The sequence below is a fragment of the Phlebotomus papatasi genome, chromosome 1 (assembly GCF_024763615.1).
Source record: "Phlebotomus papatasi isolate M1 chromosome 1, Ppap_2.1, whole genome shotgun sequence".
Lineage (NCBI taxonomy): Eukaryota > Metazoa > Arthropoda > Insecta > Diptera > Psychodidae > Phlebotomus > Phlebotomus papatasi.
The window spans coordinates 80,332,655-80,353,058 of NC_077222.1; the positions used below are offsets into that span (position 1 = coordinate 80,332,655).

The 20,404-nt window shown below is 33.8% G+C and overlaps 1 protein-coding gene across 2 annotated transcripts; it reads left to right on the forward strand.

Annotated features, from left to right (window-relative positions):
- Window positions 1–5,225: 5,225 nt before the first annotated feature.
- On the forward strand, window positions 5,226–12,042 carry LOC129810288 (hyaluronidase Tab y 2.0101-like). 2 transcript variants are annotated; one of them, XM_055860658.1, is made up of 8 exons: window positions 5,226–5,678; window positions 7,333–7,437; window positions 7,694–7,872; window positions 7,952–8,091; window positions 8,151–8,323; window positions 11,145–11,352; window positions 11,443–11,528; window positions 11,628–12,042. In XM_055860658.1, exons 1-8 carry the CDS (start codon window positions 5,569–5,571, stop codon window positions 11,740–11,742), a joined length of 1,116 nt encoding a protein of 371 aa, XP_055716633.1. In that variant the 5' UTR covers window positions 5,226–5,568; the 3' UTR covers window positions 11,743–12,042. The 2 variants fall into 2 exon arrangements, with proteins under 2 accessions (XP_055716633.1, XP_055716632.1); XM_055860657.1 differs by having other exon boundaries at window positions 5,419–5,678; window positions 11,443–12,042.
- The last annotated feature ends 8,362 nt before the right edge of the window (window positions 12,043–20,404 follow it).

Consider the following 20,404-nt stretch of genomic DNA (forward strand, 5'->3'; position numbering starts at 1 on the left):
CGATATATTTTCCAGAACACACGCAGGAGCTCCATAAGCATAAAAGCGTCACATTGTCTTCCGCCATGGAGGTCTTACGGTGGAGTAATAACAATTTCACCTTCAACTAACAAATAATGACAATAATGAGCATACCGAGATTCTTATGCATTACATTGTGTATTTATTCAAGTGGGACGCGCAATATTTAGAAAATTGAGTGGAAATCATTAAAAAGTGTCTCTTCTGTTTTTACGACAAAACTCTATTAATTATATTCTTCCTTAAAGCTTATTAGTACATAGCAAACTTAACCCACAAAATGTTCATGAAAAACCATTTTCTCCGTGTGCAATTTTTTTTTCTCGCTCCATAATAAAACCTCCGCCAATGACTGGCAGAATCTAGGATTCTATACCCTTGAGGCTATTAATTACATTTATATTTATTTTCGTCCCACGACCCCCAAGAAACTTTGGCCATACTCTCATAAAACTCACAAGTGATTTTCTCCGCAAAACTTTTCTCCGCAATTATCTTTATCATTATGCCTTATTATTATAGTAAATTGCATTTCTGAAGAGTCAAAGAAAATCCAGCTAAGAATACTCTGAAAATACTTTACACGACGGATGGACTTCACAGATTGCGGAAAGTCGTTAAATTTTTAAAAAAATATGGAAAAGCGTCACAAATTTTGCAATGCTCAAACTCATAACTTTGACGTAATGCTGATAAAATTGGCAGTATATTTCTTTTTTGAATGAAGATTTCAAATGGAAAATTACTAAAGAGTAAGTAGGGTAAGTGTGCCAAATTTCGGCATAGTTGCATGCATGCGCTAAAGTCGCAAGTTTGAAATGCATTATTTTTAATACAAATTGATTATTTTTGTTACTTTTTTATAAGAGGTGTTGCTTGGAACCTTGTAGACAGTTTATCGTCTTTATTTTCTCTCGAATCATTCTTAATACATTTTAAAATAAATAAAAATATAGACAAAACATTGGTCGCCTATTCCGGCCACTTTCATTCTCATAGTTCCTTGCCCTTCCGGAATTCCTCCAATGTCTCCTTCAGATCATATTGTTCGTCGAAGCGACATTTTTTTGTTATTTTTTGCATTGTATAATCCTCAGGGTATGCAAAAACTAAAAATTCATGGATATTCGAGGAATAAAATAGGTGGGCGGAATTGCAAACTGGCCGGAATTTGGCACACTTACCCTACCTTAATCAAACTTTACATTTCCCTCCAATACGATTCGTTCTCCGCCGGCTTAGCATTGATGACAAAACCTCGAAATAAATCAAAAATAAAAAGTTTTTGAAAAATCGTTCTCAAAATTTGAAGCTTTTTTAACAAATTTCTTTTAATTTTCTAACTGATTCACTTCAAAAATCCTACGAACTCCAGTACAAAACTACAACTACAACAGTACAAACTCCAGTATTTAATATAAAAAATATTATAAGATTTTAGATTTGATTTATTACCACGTGACAATCTGTGAAAATTGATTTAGACTTGTCGCAATTTCTCAAAGCTCAAATGAATCTTTCGATTTGTCGATTTATGTGGAGATTTCCTGTAAACCCCAAATCTTTATCTCTAACCGTCCGGCATCTAATGCGACAATACGAGTACATTATCTTTTGACAAGAGAAGCTAGAAAATTGTTTATTTTTTTTAAGTATTGTCCAATTAGAGAATTTTTTAAGTATTAAGTTCCAATTAAACAAACGTTTGACAAAACTTTTAATACAATTCCAATTATGCAATTTATTTTCATAGTGATCCTACAGATCCTACAGTAGAGTCTTGCTTATACTGTTCCATTCAGATCGCACTTTCCGTCAGGCAAGAGTTTCATTTAAAAAAAATGGTTGACATTTTTCACGTTTGGTTAAATGGTTACGTGAATTACGAAAATAAAAAAAGCATTTTAAAGATTCTTTTTTTTTAACCTTTTTTTTGAAAGACCCTTTTTTTGAAAAACTTACTTTGCGGTGGTTATGATTAGTCCTTGGATTAGTCAAGATAGATCCTTAAAAAAAACTAAATATTTCTTGTTATCAGATGAACTAAACTCGTACATGAAATCAAATTTTTTGAAATTATATTTTTTTAAGTATTTAAACAAAAAAAATACCGTTTTAGATGCGATTAATTCCATATTTTGCCTTGAAAAATTTAGTTGTGATCAAAGAAATAAAAAAAAACTTTCATTTAAATACGAATTTAATTGGTTACACTGACCTGTAGGGAAATTCTGTAATTTTCGTGGGATTATCATGCGTGAGTTCGAAACGTGACAATGCCAATCGAGCTTTCTGTGTCATATCATATGAGTTCGAAAATGCAATTCATTGAATTTTTAATGAAATCCCTTTACTTGATGAATTTATGAAAACACAGTACATCTTGGTTAATTTATTTAACAAAATTCATTGTCATTTTAATTACCAGAAATCTTAAATATGTGACTTCTGACAATGACACGTGAGCTGAAATGGCAATGTTATGGCTACAGAATCGCATTTTCGAAAAAGCTCTCCTAAGATTCGAACCCAATTTGTCATATGGCATTGCCAGAGCGTTACAGAATTCCCCTCCTGATAACAGGAAATACATATTTCGTTTTTCGACCCCTAAATAATATATTATGTGTAATCGTGCCTATGGCAAAGTTTTCGTGACTTTCGTTTTGAAACTCCTTTTGCTTCTAAAATTCACATTTTTAGTTTTTTCAAATTTTTTAAATAAAATATACAAAGTAGAATGACATATCTTTCAGTAAAAAATAAATTTATTTTAGTCAGATAACTTTAAATCGGTGTTTTTATGGAAATTAGAAATGAGTTTTTTTGCACAAATATTTTTTGTTGCTTTTTCTCTGACTTGTCACACAAAACTGGGAATAGCAACAAAACGAAGAGTCAAAATGAGTTCAAACTTTCAAGAGACGTTTATAAGACTATTACCGAGGACATTATAGGACTTTTAAATAAATAAAACCTTTATTGTAGCTGTAAATGTGATTTTTGTGAAGACCGTCTGGAGGCGGTCTTACCCGTTAGAGGGTTAAGATTTTGAGACCTTCGGGAACTGGGTTAAAACTCTAGTCTAAAGACCGCTTAGGCTTGCAACTTCTAACTCATACTTGAGTATTCTAAAATGAATATCTCTTTTTAAAAAAATTCGATTTTGAAAAGCTTTTATAATTTCTGAATTACTGTAATCGCTGATAAACTAGTAAGCACCAAAAGCCCATGCGATGAATAATTCACAAAGAGCTCTATCTCGTCAGTTCGAGCATTCCGCAAAGTTGGTTCGCTTTGCCATCTCTTTTTTCTTAGTTAGACATTTTGTGATTTTTCTTGAAGTTTTTTCATAGAGTTTTATGAACATTAATGTACATATTTAAGACAAAAATCATTTTATTTTAAGCAATGTTACACCGGAATTTCTCCATAATTCGAAAGGCATTCCAGTCCCAAAAGCCCGATTTTGAAACAGTCTTCTATTGTCTTTTAATTGTGATTCTTTCAAATAATTGAGAAGTAATGATAATCTTAGTCTATTACAAAACACTAAAAAGAAAGGCTAATGATATTTCACGAATTGTGAGAATTCTTGTTCCCTGCAAATATTATTTCAAGTTAATGTTTAATTATTTCCGTGAATATTTAATACGAAATTCACACAGTGCTACCATATATTATTAAGTATTCAGTTACCTATTATGTAACTAAATGCTTGTTTACGATTTTAATGTAATTCTAGCACATCACACTGTCACACTTCACTAGTTGAAATGTTATTTAAATTGACCAATTACCCATGACGTTGCATATGAATGTAATTAAAATATCTGTATATAGTATGATCCCATGAGAAATTTTATGTTTGCATTTTAATAACTCGTCTATCTCTAAACATGATTTTCTCTCATTTCTCAAGAAAGTCCATGGTGTTTTCAAATGATATTCGTGATTTTTTTCCATGTACAGAGGTGATTGTCAAAATTGGCTCGCAATTGTGCATAAAAGCGACATTTATTTAACATAATTGAATGACATTAATAATGTTGAAACCTGTTTATTTTATTTCACTCTATTGTTTATCAATGTGAGGAGTGTTGGTGAAGAAGTATAAAAACGTAATTGAAATCACCTGTTTGTGGATTTATTACTTTTTCCATCAACTTCTGCTTTTCGCGCTAAATAACAGTGTTTTTTTTCACAGTACGGAAACAAATTCACCTCTCTTTCCATTGAACTTGACAGAAAGGTGCTAAAACTGCTGGTTGGGCAAATCGGGCAAATCTGAAAGAGAACACCTTAGAGACTGCAAATGGAATAATTAGCATATCATGAGTGGATTTCAAGGGCCTTGAATCCCACAAATTTTTGGCTTTTGTCTCTTTTATTGGAAACATTTTTGGAGCATTTCCAATCAACACATAATTTTGCTGTATGTGGCTCAAGTTAACCATTTTTCACTACGCACTCAATTCTATCCGTGCACTCCAGTATAAAGGCAGTCCCACGATAAGAATTCGGGCCAGTACATCGGTGTAGAGTTCTGCAATAGCACATTGAGGAATCCAACTCTGGTGCACTTCGGTAATAAATGACGAGTACCTGTGAAATCAACAAGTTTATAAATTTCTCAGTTGAAGTGCACCAGAGTTGGATTCCTCAATGTGCTATTGCAGAACTCTACACCGATGTACTGGCCCGAATTCTTATCGTGGGACTGCCTTTATACTGGAGTGCACGGATAGAATTGAGTGCGTAGTGAAAAATGGTTAACTTGAGCCACATACAGCAAAATTATGTGTTGATTGGAAATGCTCCAAAAATGTTTCCAATAAAAGAGACAAAAGCCAAAAATTTGTGGGATTCAAGGCCCTTGAAATCCACTCATGATATGCTAATTATTCCATTTGCAGTCTCTAAGGTGTTCTCTTTCAGATTTGCCCGATTTGCCCAACCAGCAGTTTTAGCACCTTTCTGTCAAGTTCAATGGAAAGAGAGGTGAATTTGTTTCCGTACTGTGAAAAAATCACCTGTTTGTGGATTTATTACTTTTTCCATCAACTTCTGCTTTTCGCGCTAAATAACAGTGTTTTTTTTCACAGTACGGAAACAAATTCACCTCTCTTTCCATTGAACTTGACAGAAAGGTGCTAAAACTGCTGGTTGGGCAAATCGGGCAAATCTGAAAGAGAACACCTTAGAGACTGCAAATGGAATAATTAGCATATCATGAGTGGATTTCAAGGGCCTTGAATCCCACAAATTTTTGGCTTTTGTCTCTTTTATTGGAAACATTTTTGGAGCATTTCCAATCAACACATAATTTTGCTGTATGTGGCTCAAGTTAACCATTTTTCACTACGCACTCAATTCTATCCGTGCACTCCAGTATAAAGGCAGTCCCACGATAAGAATTCGGGCCAGTACATCGGTGTAGAGTTCTGCAATAGCACATTGAGGAATCCAACTCTGGTGCACTTCGGTAATAAATGACGAGTACCTGTGAAATCAACAAGTTTATAAATTTCTCAGTTGCGTGTCGTGATGATTGTGTCTAGTTTTCGCGCGGGAAAAATGCTTTGGCCAATTTGTCGCAGTATTCTTGTTTTGTGTCTATCTCTTGTGGAATTTCCTCCGGCAAGTGGCTTCATCAGGTGAGTTTTCAGGAGGAAATTCGGTAGTTTTATTTTTCAATCACTCTGTTGCAAAGAATTCACATGTGACTTTAAGTATCACAACCGTGGACCTAATAGAACTAGGGTTAAATAAAAAAAAATTAACAAATTTGCAAAGTGTCCAAAAACCTCCTAAACAAGCATGTGGCAAGTTATTTTTTTTATATGGAGCTATTTGAAGCCAATTTCCTAAATTGATCTCGGACTAAGCTCACAGTGCTCCGAGGGAAAAATGTATTTAAACAAAAATTTAGTATATTTATGCCTCCCTACGGAAACGTATCTTTTAATATGGAAAAACTTCTCACTTTTTAGATATTTAGCGTAACGGTCGCGAGTGCAAAAAATTACCATATAGGGTCTGAGGAACGTCTGTTCGACAGGGAACCCCTATTGACACTTTTGTCAAAATGTTGAAAATTATTTAATGTATTTAGTAAAATATAAGTAATATAACGTTTTTTCTGTAATATACCTTTTACTATAAACAGAGATGTTCAAATTTCGTATCCCAAATGGTATAGAGTAGGGTGTCAGGTGCTGACACGAGTTCTTAAAGTGTCAATAGACGTTCCTTTCACCCTAAATTTAAATCGAAATATGAAAAAGTAGCTTCAAATTTCAGGCAACTTTCCAGGGGCGTGCTCCTAGGAATCGCTCCTATTCAAACACATCAGTGTAATGAGCTTATTACTGATTACTTATGTTATCAACAGATTTATTTATTTTTTACTACTTTGAAGGAATTAAGGCACCTTTGAAATGGGGTACCTTTGAAATTTAGGTTTTTCCTTCAATTTTCAAAGAGAATTACGGCCAAGGGGTAGATAACTGTGTCGTTCATGGTTCACTCGAGCGTCGATCTGTCAATTTGTTCCAAAAATTTTGCCGATCTGCCGATATCAGGCCGGTTTCATTCCGATCTACCGATCTTATGCCAGTCTCATATCGATCTACCGATCTCTGGCCAAATTGTGCCGATCTGCCGATCTTCAGCTAAATTTTGCCGATCTGTCGATCTCGCAAAATAGTGCCGATCTACAGATTTCTAGCTTCAGATCGGCATTGTTTTGCCGATCGCTGCTCACAGTTCACTCTAAGAGCCACTTATTCACCCCTTCATTACGACTCATCATAATGCAATTTAGCTTCACAATCTCTTTGTCGAGCTGAATTATATCATGGTAAAATCCAGCTTCATTTACAAATTGTGGAGAAAAGCTCGATTTCAAAGATACCCCAATTCAAAGATGCCCCACTTCCCCCTATGGAGACTGATAAGTTAATAGACACCTTCGAAAGATTGTGAAATATCCAAGACTGGATATAATATCAGCTTTCTCCCCAAATTTGCAATAATAATTACCCATTAGGAGCTTTTTTGAACGAAACTCTGAAGCTATGAGCTGCCTCTTCCTATGCGAATTTATAATTTTAATCAGAAAAAAAATATCCAATCCATAATAAACAAGCAACTAATAACCATGTAGACTAAAAAAATAACATCAATTCCAATGTTGAAAAGCCAAAATTCGTCCGAGTTTAACAAATGAAAAAATAAGTATTTTGCATTAAACTTAATTTAAAATTTTAAATGAATTCTATTTAAAATTTTAATAATCTTCTACATCAGAATCTACTGGAACGTGCCAACTTTCATGTGCTCAAAATATGGAATTCAATTCAATGATGTGGAGAAGGAGTATGGTGTGATCCAGAATGTGAATGACACTTTTCGGTAATTAAATTGAACACAGTTTCCAATGGACCACCCAGAAAGTAACTTTAGTAAGGTTAGAGGTATGGGTACAGATAAAAGGTATAAAGAAAGGAAAAACAACAAAATAATCTATTGACTTCTTCCTTGATTCTTTGATGAAAAAGTTTTCTGTTGTCCTGTTCCCTCTGCTTTGATCAAAAAAAAAGAGAAAAGAAAGAAAATAAGTACAAATGTAAGTTGAGATTTTGATTGATACTGGTATTTTATTTTGTAGCGGAAATGAAATTTCGATTCTCTACGACCCGGGAAACTTTCCAGCGTTGTTGGAAAATTCGTCGTCAGGGCGATTGGTGAAGCGTAACGGTGGTGTTCCGCAAGAAGGCAGCCTCACTGAGCATTTGAACATCTTCAGTAAGCACTTGGATGAGTTGATTCCCAATAAGGACTATGAAGGTTACTATTAAATCTTCGACATATGCTTGAAAATCTCATTTGTATTTTACGTCATTTTGTACCTCTTAAAACCTCGTAGGTCTTGCTGTTATTGACTTTGAATCGTGGCGACCGGTTTTCCGGCAAAATTTTGGAACTCTACAGCCGTATAGGAATCTATCAATTCGCATTGAGCGGGAAAAACATCGTAATTGGTCACATCGTGAAATTGTGAAAGAGGTTCTCCATTACCATCAATTGCATTTCCATTTAAAAATTACCCTTTCACGTACTTTCAGGCAGCTAAAGTTTTTGAGAATGCCGGGAGGAAATTCATGGAACAAACAATAAAAAGAGCTAAAGCTGCTCGACCAAAAGCTCTTTGGGGTTACTATGCATTCCCCTATTGTTTCAATGGAAACTCGCGAGATCCTCTATCCTGTTCTAATGAGGTGCAACAGGAGAACAATAGGTCAGTTTTCTATAACTACCCCCATTTGTTGTTGCCGTCTATCGCAATTTCTAGGCCATTGTACTAATGTTTAAGACGATAATAACTGAAATAATTGAATTTGGTCAAGGAAATGGTAAATCATTTAATTAAAACTGTTTGTTCAGCAGTGTGATTGAGGAATTTATTTTATCTATCGAAATTGTTTATTGCTATAAAGCAACAATTACAAAAATATACGGAAAATAATTTATTCACTGTGTGTAAAACTTGACAAAATTATAGAAAATTTAAACTCATGCAGGAAAGTGATATTGTTTTAATAACACAGAAGTTGCTAAAGATTTATTGTTTTACAAATTTCAACTTTTCTGCCAATTAGTTTAGAACTCTTGACTAACACAACACAACAAAATACGAAAACTAATAATATTCACAACAATATTAATTGTTGTTCTTTTGAAAGCTCAAATATTTATATAGTAAGGAAAGACTTTTAGCTCTGGCCTCGAATACTTTACTTACATTTTTTCCTTTATATTCCTTTAATGATTTTATTAATTTATTTATCAGAAAATGTGTGACTTGAAAAAATATGCTGTAAAATTGTTCGTACCGTATATGCGGGTGACCTTGTCCTCCGTGGACGACTTTGACCCCCTCCTGTTCGTAAGCTTTTCTTTAATTCTAGCATTTAATGATAGGCTTTACCAATCCGATTTAACATGTCTAATAGGTGAGAATCATTCTTAAACATTAGAATTAAAGAAAAGCGTACGAACAGTAGGGGGTCAAGGTCACCCAGGGAGGGCAAAGTCACCTGTATCTACGGTAAATGTTTGTGAATTCGTACTGGGGACTTACGCAATGCTTGTAAATCATATAACCCACTAAAACATTTCTAAATGTTTGTACTTTTTTCACGAACATTGTTCATGTTACTTGTACTTTCACAAATTTTTGTTCGTAAAAGTTTGTCATTCGTCCGCAATGTTTTGCCAGATAAACAAAATTGTACGAAAAAAATATTTGCAAAATAACATAAAATGCTCGTCGAGTGGTCATGTTACAAACAATGTTTGTGAAAAAGTGCAAACTTTTACGAACTTTTCTTGGGTTCTACGATTTACGAGAATTTCGTAGGGGGAGTTGGGGTTTCTTTGATCTGTGGGGCTACATTGTTAGGGAAAACTGGAGCACCACCAAACACGGGGTAGCACAAAAACAATAATTTTTATTTCTAAACTACATGGACTATTTTGACCATTTCTTCAATGGACAAGCATCCCTATAGTGCCTATAAATTCCTATAGGCCTTGTCTTCAGAAATCGAATATCTGATTAAAAAATCGCAGTGTTTGGTGTTACCTCGTGTTTGGTGGTGTCCCAGTTTCCCCTATACGATTTTTTCACATATTTCTAATGAAAACTGCGATTTAACATGATGTAATTTGGATACACAAAACAATTGTGGATCTAAATAAAATAATTGTAAGGCCCAGCTTCATTTAGAAATAGGCGGATAAGTCGTATAACAATCTAGCCCCACAGCTCAAAATAACCCCATCTCCCCCTAAGTCTCTAGTATGAATTCATAATCATGTACGGTACGAACATTAATACAAAAAAGATTCTGTCTAGGTTAGATTCATTAAATGCATATGGAAAAATATGAAGTGTTCGAAGCCAGAATATGTGCGAAGCCTGAAAGCCTTCCCCTACATTAAATGTAGTTAGGCCAATTTTTAACAAACACTAACTACTACAAGGAGAGAAGCTACATTGAAAACGCCTTCTTTTTTCTAGCCTCCATAGACCTTCTTCAATGTCGTAAGTTTCTTAGAATTCGAACAAGGAATTTAGAAAATAAAAAAAAAATATCGAAATTTTTAGCCCTATTTTTGAAATATTTTCCTTGCAGAAGATAACAATTATTACCTACTTATTTTCCAAAACTGATGCACTGGTGAATATTTTCTAAATAATTTGGATTTTTTGAATACGAATCCGCTATCTATTTTAGAATTTCACAAAAGTTCTTTTTTCCAGAAATCCTTTTATTAAAAATGGCCACTTGGGGTAAAAAGTAACAAATGGTATAGAGCAAAAAGTAACTATAAAAAGCGCAGCAATTTCTGATGTCTCACGGCGAAAAGAAACGTCATTATCATGTCTCGCCGCTTGTTGTTTGCATTGGTCAAACGAGTTGCAGTCTTTTGTGTGTTTTTTCCAAAATAGCTTGAAAAGCGCTTCTATCGTTTTCTCACTTTTCTCGCAGAGAAAACGGTGTTTTACAAAGGTGTAGGTGAATAAATGTTCTATGAAAATATGTCCTCTATGTATTTTTTCAAATTTACGGAAGCCTGTAATGAAGCGAATCAAAATATGATAATACCCAATGTCTGATACTATTTGCCCTAGTATTTTTGAGAATAGTCACAAAATTACCTTTTAGAAAGTGGCTCGATAAACGTATTTCCTTACAAAATAGAGGAAAATTACTTACACAAAGTTGTAGAGCGGTAAATTTCCTATAAAACTGCGCTAATTAGAAATTTTTGAAGCTCTCGAGTAGCTTGTAAAAAAATAAAATATCCGTTTTGTGATTTTTTGCCCCAGTCTCCCCTAATGTAATGTAATTTTGATAGACAAATCAATTGTGAAACTAAATTACATTATGACTAGGTCCAGCTTGCTTTAGCGAAGAAATAGCGTTATCAGTGTAGCGGTAGCCCAAGCTTAATGTAGCCGCACCTCCCTATACTTGAAATATTTATTAAAAATCTCTCATTATAAAATACATAAAATGTTTAATTTGATTGCCTAAATTTTTCCTTCACAGAATAATGTGGCTCTTTGATAGTTCGGACATAATTTTGCCCTCAGTATATCTTACAGAGGCGTGGGCGCCTAATATGCGAAAGAGCATCATAAAGGGTCGGGTAGGAGAGGCAAATCGTGTTGCAAGGGCTACCCGTAAGCGGCCCCGACCTCATGTGCTAACATACATTCGTTATGCCTACACAGACACCTTGAACTTCCTCAGCCAGGTAAGTCAATAAAGGTGTCAAGTATGTTAAATCTTATCACAAAAACATTTAATAAACAATTTTAGTGACATTTTCCAATAAACTTCACAGGCTGACTTGTATGACGCATTCTCTGTGATGGATCAGAAGAAGTCGGATGGTATACTTTGGGGAAGTTCTTTTGACCTCAATTCAAGGTGCGTTTATATACAAACTGACTTAGTTTTGTACACAGGTCCTTTCATCATCGCCCAATCATTCCTCTTTTCTTTTCAATCCAAATGTTATACACATAGCGTCAAGTGTCAACGCTTCAGAAAATATCTCGAAGATCAATTGGGTCCCATTCTTCGGCTCTTTACAAAACCAAAGTATTCAGTTCAGGGAGTCATTCATCAACAATGGCATTGACTGGGGAGCATGAACGGATAGGGAGAGCCTGTAAAAAATTCCACCATTGGAACGTGAACTCTGTCGGTGTATTAAATTAAATTTCATTTCACATACAAACAATTGTACAATCTCCACATACATCATTTCTCACCCACTCGATATGTGATTTTACAAATTTCACAATATATTCAAGAGCTTACTCCACATAAAACATCTTGAGACATTTTGCCACTCCATAGATTAATATTATTTTAAGGAAAGAATAAATATCCCATGATTGAATTGGCTTGTTATATCGATTATATTGGTATTGGAATCTTTTGCGTATTTTGCTCCCAAAACACACTTTGTCGGGTTAATACAACTCGACTGTGCAAAGATAAGACCAAAATCAATTTGCAAAATTTTGTTTCTACTCAGGGAGCATTTAATAAATACTCACACATTATTTAAAAAAAAAACTTATACGTTTTTGGAAATACATTCCCAGACAATCTCCAAAAACTGTATGATATTATAAATAAAACTACGCGTATGCAAATTTAATTTTTGAGCTTAAATTACTTCTCTTATCCGCATTATAAACATTTATCTTTGTACCCAATTTATTGAACAATTTCTTTTTAAAATGCGCGAATATTTGGATAGAGATACTTGTTTTAATTCAATATAGAATTGGGTCAATTTTAATTGGATTTTTTTTCAAAAATAGCTTCAAAGATTTTTTTTTAATTTTCGGATATGTTTTGGAAGTGGAATACAATGGAAAAATATGAAATTGGACTTAATGGCTCTGGCACACCTTTTAGATCGATAAAATTTCATGTAATCGAAATTCATATCCGTGCCATTCTCAAATTGTTTACATAAGTGTATCCTACTCTTTTATGGCCTCTACACATTTGGAGCAATTTTTGTCAAAAATTGCTTTTTTGAAGGAAATTCCCTGCAGTGTTGTAGGTGGAAACGTCAAATTGCTGTCAAAAACGCAATTTTTGACGAAAATTGCTCCCAATGTGTAGACGCCTTGACACTCTTCTTCTTCTTTTGAACATTACACCAAATTAAATTTAGTTCAATCGAATTTTGAGTACGAAAAAATGAAACACCTATATGAAAAATATTTGAGAAAGAAATGGATCTGAATTTTGATCACATGAAATTTTCCTGATCTAAAAGGTGTACCAGATCCATAAAGAACATGTTCAAACGAGAGTAATTCAATATGTAACTTACTGTAACTATTTACCGATAAGTTTTAGAAGATCTCCCGTCAAATAATATCTGCAGATATCTTTAAGATTTCTGTAGAGAAAATCTACACCTCTACAGAATATCTGCAGATAATTCTGTAGATATTCCTACGAATTTTATTTGGGCTTGGGACAAAATTCGTCAGAATATTTCGGCAGATTTTCTGTAGATTTTTTCTACATTCCAGACTTTCCAGACAAGATGTGTCAGAAGAGATGGAAAAATTTTTCACTGAAGTTTGCAAAATTCAATAGAGTTATTTTTTGTGATATCACGGTGTTTATATAAAATAAAGAATTCTGCGACGCCGTGTTACAAATAGAGAAAAGTGAAGTGAAAACTTTAAGCAGAGTATCGACCTAAATTTCGTGTTTTTGTATCATTCCATGGGCGATTTTTAATTAATTAGTATTTTTGCTCGCATCTTTTTACTTATTTAAAATGTTTAATCAGTAATGCTTGTTAAGCAGAGCATACCATTTTCTTTATAACTCCTACAGTTTCTACATAAATCAACAATATTTTTGTGAAGTAATGGACACTATGCCGATTTTCTCGGCAGAAATTCTACCGAAAATCTGTAGATTTTCTGCAGAAATTCTGCCGAAAATCTACAATTCTAGCAGAAATTCAGCAGAAAATCTACAGATTTTCTCTGAATATACTGGAATATACCGTTAAAATTCAAAAAACCTCAGAGTAAAATCGGCAGGTAGAATAATGATTTGACGGGCTCTCTAGTCCCGTCTGACACAGGGTAAGGGAGACCCAGCGTTGAGCCAATAATTAACACCCAGCTTTAGGCACTATTTTAGCCCTCATCGGCAAGATCCAAGTGGTAGGTACAAATTAAGGACTGAATCTTGTCACGTACATCAATGGCGGTAGAATAAAACTGTCAATTGCACATCCTGATTTCACCTTCGAATTTTATACAAATGATAGAAGCTTCAAAAATAAGAATATGTTTTATTTAACCAGTTTAAACGATTTAACCCTTTAGAAAAGCAAGAACTATTCTGAAAAATATTGTCTCCTAAAAAATACCCCCGAAAGTAAATAAAATACATATTTTAAGGTTGGAAATTTGTTTATAGTTACCATGACAATTTTCTCTACACGAAACGCACTCACGAACATATGTTATTATTAAAAAAAACACTGAAAACACTGAGAATCTTTGAATTAATTTGAAAACAATTAAAAAGATATTTGCAAAATATTCCATCTTGTCACTGACAGCTGAGAAACACGGCCGGCAATATAATTTTCGTAGTTCCGCTGTTCACCACGATGAACGCAAAACAGTGTCCTTTGCGTATATTTGGTATATATTTTGTATGGGAGCTTCTTAACAGTAAGGCATGAAAGATAGGGGTTAATTGGTGCTATAATCAACGCTTATCTGGTCAGACGGGGTGTCTGTCTATCGACTGTGTGGCAGATAAGGTAATTGAAATATTCCTGCGGACGAAAATATGATAAATATTATTAATTCAAATTATTTTTGATATTTTCTATACTTTGTTTTGGAACATGTTTGAGAAGACTTATTTCTTACGATTTTATCGAATTTTGATTCACTAGAAAGATCTCGAAATTTCAAATCCGACCACATAGATTTAAACCGGTAGCAAATAACCTTTTCCCTGACGGAATCAGTTTTGGATCAAACCTCCAGAGAGTAAGCATAAACTCCTCCATGTAAGGAAGTTCCTGTCGCCGAACAAATTGAACTTCCAAGAGGAAAACCCTAGCCATTGAAGATCATCAGAAAAGCTACCAACAGCATCAGGGTCTGAGACCGTGCATGAAGCTAATCATTAGCTTCCCAAGATGATTTCGAGTAAATGATAGAGAAATGATAGAGAAGACGCATCATGGGCCCCACCGATGTTCTTTTCGTCGCCGTCACGGGAGGCTACCTACCACTCCGAAGAAATCGTCAAAGAATTCTCCGTGAGATTTACCGCGGGACACGTAGATATTTTCTTCAGGGATTCGATCGGCAGATGGGAAGAACAAGCAATCTTCAGTCCTTGCATGGATTAACCTCATATGGACAAAGTCAGGGACATCGGGAAAAGTCTACGCCCCACACGTTTATCACTCCGTATGTAAAATGTCCCTTCTTCCCCCTTCTTGAGAGTATCGGTTGAAGATTAAAAGATTTCTATTCTTGTGCAAATCCTAGGATCTTAAATTAAATTTCATTTTAAAAATTATACTTAACTGTTTGATATTAAAAGTTAATCATCACCATCTATTGTTGAATTTTAAATAAATAAAAAGTCCAAAATTCACATTTCACTTAAATGAATGTTTCACTTTCTCTCAAAAACCATATTTCTGGACTTATTTCGGAAACGATTCCAGTGATGTATCTTGTTTTCGGATATGATTTAAAAACCATTAAGCAAGAATTTGGTCCATTACACTCCAAGTACTCTAAATTTTTTACAAGTTACTCAAAAATTTTCATTTCCTCACCAATTTTTAATTCGGAGATCATTTTCTCATAGGATCGAAGGGACATCTGTTCGGAAGGGAACACCTTATTGGCAATTTCGTCCAAAAATTTAAATTAAATTAATTTATCTCTAAAATTTAAATAATGCAATTTTTTCGTTAATGATCCCTTTTCTATAAGGATAATAGATGTTCAAATTTCATTTCCCAAATGGTACAAAATAGGATTCCAATAGGTTACGATACGATTTTTTAAAGTGCTGATAGGTGTTCCTTCGACCCTAAATGAATCGATTGGTTTCCTTCAAATAGTAACCGTATGAACCAAAACTGTATGGTACAATGGGAACAATAATTAAGTGAGAGCTTTATCTTGTGAATTCGAGCATTCTGAGAGGCTGGGATATCTTGTCATCTCTTTCTACTTTATAAATAAAAAAAATGAATCACAATAATAAAATTAATTGAATTCAAGACTTCTTGTCAGACATTTCTTTTTGAAAAAAAAATCAACTAACTTGTATTCAGTGGGAAAAAGCTGTGAAACTTGAAAATATCAGTTGAAGCACTCTGTACTTCTAAGAAAACAAAACTCATGCACAGAGAAATTTATTGGGAAACTTCAACAAAACTATGGTAATGTGTGCTATTTTCCTATCTCTCGTAAAACGCTTTTCCAACATAATTTATGTTTGCCACATTTTCCATGAGGCAGAGTATAAGGTGCAGAAAAAGAGACAATTAATATTATTAAAATTTGTAGATCAAAGTGATGAAATTCGTGCCATTTTCATGAAATACTTCACCAGTAAAATCTAAAGAATTGTACCAGCAATTTGATTGTGGTATGGAAAGACTTGGAAAATTCTTTCATTGGGGGTATTCAGGAACCACCCAGAAAAAGGGCTTCGTGAAATAATTTTCCACAGACGCGAGCTTCATTTCCACTTAATAAAAATTCTGTGCACAGCTTGAAATGCCTTTTTCCACCCTTATTCACCTCCTCACATATACGCTTCAATTGCTGTTGTGTCCGTATTTTGCCGTGATTTCTCTATTCTTGAAGATTCACCCGGAAAGATGGGTGTAGGCAGGCACAGGAACACAAGAGCAGAGATAAAGTGACTTGTGAAGGGAAGAAAAACGCCTTCGTGGCTGCAGAGGGTGTTATTCAAAGGTCGACAGTATACGAATGAAACTCACAATTTTGCATATTCAAATTTTATGCCGAAGGCATTCCCAAGGGAAAGCGAACAAAGATACACATTGTAAGGTATTGTTGAATAAGAGACATTCTTTTAAGCAGCTTAGATCAAAGAAATTTCTCCTGGTGAGGTGAACATTGGAATAAATGGCTTCAATGTCCAATCAACTTGCCAAAGACATGGAAGGGCAAAATCGATTCTCAACAGGATGATTAATGGATTTCCACTTCTTCCCCCTACTATATATTTACCCACTAAGAAGTCCTTTTGCGATGTGGAGAACGAAAGTGGGTGTATATGGGACAAATACTCCAGCATCTCAATTTTCACCAAGAAAAAAAAGGTTAAGTAGTTAATAGAAAATCTCTGATGAGTATAAAGACCATGAAACCCCGGAAAGTATGGCATCTACAATAGCAGATAATGAAGTCGCTACTGAAAGGAGGAAAAAAACCGACAAGGAATTGAATTATTTATTATTTCAGGACTTTCAACAGGAAAGAGAAGGCAAAAGAGGTTAAAAAGGGGAAAATGACGCAAATTGTTGAGACAAGAAATTTGTTTTATATATGCATACACAACATTAAATGTACTACAATGTATCTCAGTGCTATCGCAGACTGTTGCAATTGAATTGCCGGAAAATACTCATATTCATTTATTTCCTCTGCAAATAATTTAAACTTCTCATTGATTATATCAGTGACAGAGTGCATATTTTCTTATGAGTTATGGGGCAAATCTATGAAATATTATTTCTATATATTATAATTGTTTTGAGAAATTCATTCTCATTAATAACTTTATTATCACTGTTAGACTATGCAACAATGATTTTATGTCTGGGGTTTCATACTACTGCTTTTATTCCAAATATTTGCAAAAATGCTTATCATTTTTGGAACCTTTGGAACTCAACTTGTTTTTACACCATAAATCTAACCGTTTTTTACCGTCCGTCGATTAGATGACTTAGAGGAAACCTTTGTAGCTTCGTACAGTTGCAGCTTCATAAAAGATTATTTTTTTTCGTATTTTAATAAATGAATCCAAACCTTGGCCAATAGCCACATATTCTTAATGGCTAGGATGGCTAGTCCAACGCCTCACTTTAATCTAGAAAAAATGAAGAGCCTTAGCTGTCTTCCCCTAGGTTCAAGAAATGAAAATAAAAAAAAACTTTAATTTTTATTTGTTAGACTTGGTCTTGTTTTTCTTTTTGTTTATGTCTAATAAAATATTAAACCTAAATCTGCTTATGAAAGTAGCGATTCTTCATGGCCAATTCGGTGCATTTTTTTGTATTTGTCATACAATTTTCCTTAATTTCAAATGGAATTTCACACATTTGACCCATTTGACTATAAATTTGCAGCTGGTCATTTTTGAAATCAGTGATATTCAAAACATAGTCAGTAAGATAGATTGAATGTGTTAGGATTAACAATATATGTGATTAAAAATCACACATAAATGACTGATAAACTGAATTAAAAAATGGGTTTCCATCACAAAAAAAATATATTAGAAAAATATCATAAAAGTTATTTTAAAACGTATGAAACTTCCTATAAACGGTTAAAGCAAGTAGAGGAAAGTTCGATCTAAACACTGATACGAAAATTTATGTATCCGGGTATAGTGCTTATGGTGAAAATAAGGCGTACATAGGTGGACAAATTTTGTACGAAGCTAAGCAAAACGAGGCAGCTTTGCGAAAAATGTGAATAAATTATTAAGCAAATTGTGAAGTGGCTGGCTTGCGATTTTTGGGGATTCTCCGCTGCGGGGTACGCCCTTGATAGGGTGGCTGGTGGTCAGGGTCCTGTTCCCTCTTGGGCGGCTGTTTTGACTTTGCTCCCATTCTAAACTAAGTAAGTTCCACTACAGCGCGCGGGTCTCACTCGGTTCCCTCTCCGAATTTTTGCATGGCTCCCCTTGTTTATGGTGTTTTTTGTTTTCCTATTAACTTACTTTTATTTTATTTTATTTTATTTAATTTAAATTTAAATGTAATTAATTAATTTTAATTTTAATCCTTCATAAAGACCCAGACAAACCGTATTTTTTTCGTACCTCGTCTGGGTCTCTAAACTCCCCTCCACTGTTCTCAATGTACAGTTCAAAACGAAATTGTTAAAAAAAAACCTTCAATCATTTGTAATGATGGGGTTTTTATCATGAGAGTTCCATAAATTTTCAACTTATACAACCTATGAAAGAGGATTTCCACCGTTTGCCTCTGGAGGTTGGTCACCAACGCTAAGACGGCGGTGGACGCAATACTGTACATTGTAGATATTTTTGGAAAGTGAATAAATAAATAAAATAAATAAAAATAAATAAAATTTTCAATTTTCTATAGACGAAAATCCAAGAATTTCCATGGATTTTATGAGATGGGATTACGAACCTAATAAGTAAGAGATTATTTTGACATAGTATAATTGATTCGGCTTATGTGGCGTTCATTAAAAAATCTTGAAACTTGAAGATAATTTTCTGTACAAAACTGCAAAGGTTCCTCCACCTCTGATCCTACTGAACCAATTGTTGAATATTTCATAGGGCAAGATTTGTTCTTCATTAAATGACAAAAATTCTCTCTGGAACAGATTGTTATTATTAATCGGGTCAAGGCCTAAAATTAAATTTGTCTTGTCCAAAAATGGTCCACAGATGAACAGATATAGAAAAGATGAAGTTCGAGAAACTGACCTCATTTTTTTTATCGCACTTTTTATATAGAACCGATAGAACTTTTCATCAAAAGTATACAGAATATCAAAATTTATTTCTAAGAAGCTCCTTTCATGCCTTTTTCAGAGCATTTCATTAGATACATTTTGTCCATTTACAACTTTTTTGTCTCATTATTTAACTCAAATAATAAGCTTTAAACGAACGAGAGCACTCAGCTAAATTTTGTTAATTATAGTTATGAAAGCGGTAAATGGGTATTTTGTTAAGGGGTTAATATGCATCAAGAACACTAAAGAAATAGATTTTTTAAACTGAATTTTCTGAAATTTTCATTAAAACATTTTAAAAATTCAGCCATTTGGTTTCAAAAAACTCTTTTAATAAAACTTACCTTCGTACCGACGAAATTAAATGGGAATTACCTTTGAGTACTCCTGTCTTCTGCAAAATAAGTTTTTTCAAAAAAATTCTCCAAAAATCCGGCTCTAACCCAATAATTTAAAATTTAATTTAAGATTTTTAAATAAGAAAGAGCAAATATAAGGGAAGAGCACCAGTGATCGTCAGTGCTCCTCGGATCGGCAGGTTAATACCACATTGTTGCTCCAAATTAAGTGATTTTTTAAAAAATATTAGCTACTTTTTACCATTTAACTCTCACAAGAAGTGCATTAAATCAGATTTAATTTATAAAACCAATTTTCCCTGAGGCACCTGATTAAATTCCTGACGATCCGAAGTACAGAGTGCACGTTTGCAATTACACGTATTTTTTTATTATTTTATTGTAAAAATTAAAAATTCAAAAGCACAGATATAGTTAGAGGGATCACTAATGTATCAATTAGCATACATAAAAATACTAAATAATGTTTTGAGGATTATATTTTCAAATAAATATGGAGCATATCTCTTAACATTCCGATCCGAGGTACTCTTCCCTTCCTGCTTTTTATTTTCGTTACCAACGTAACCATTACTCAATTATATTCGCCAATAGTGTTGAAAGAGTATTTTTATCTATTCCCTGGTGAAGAAAAGCAAAATCG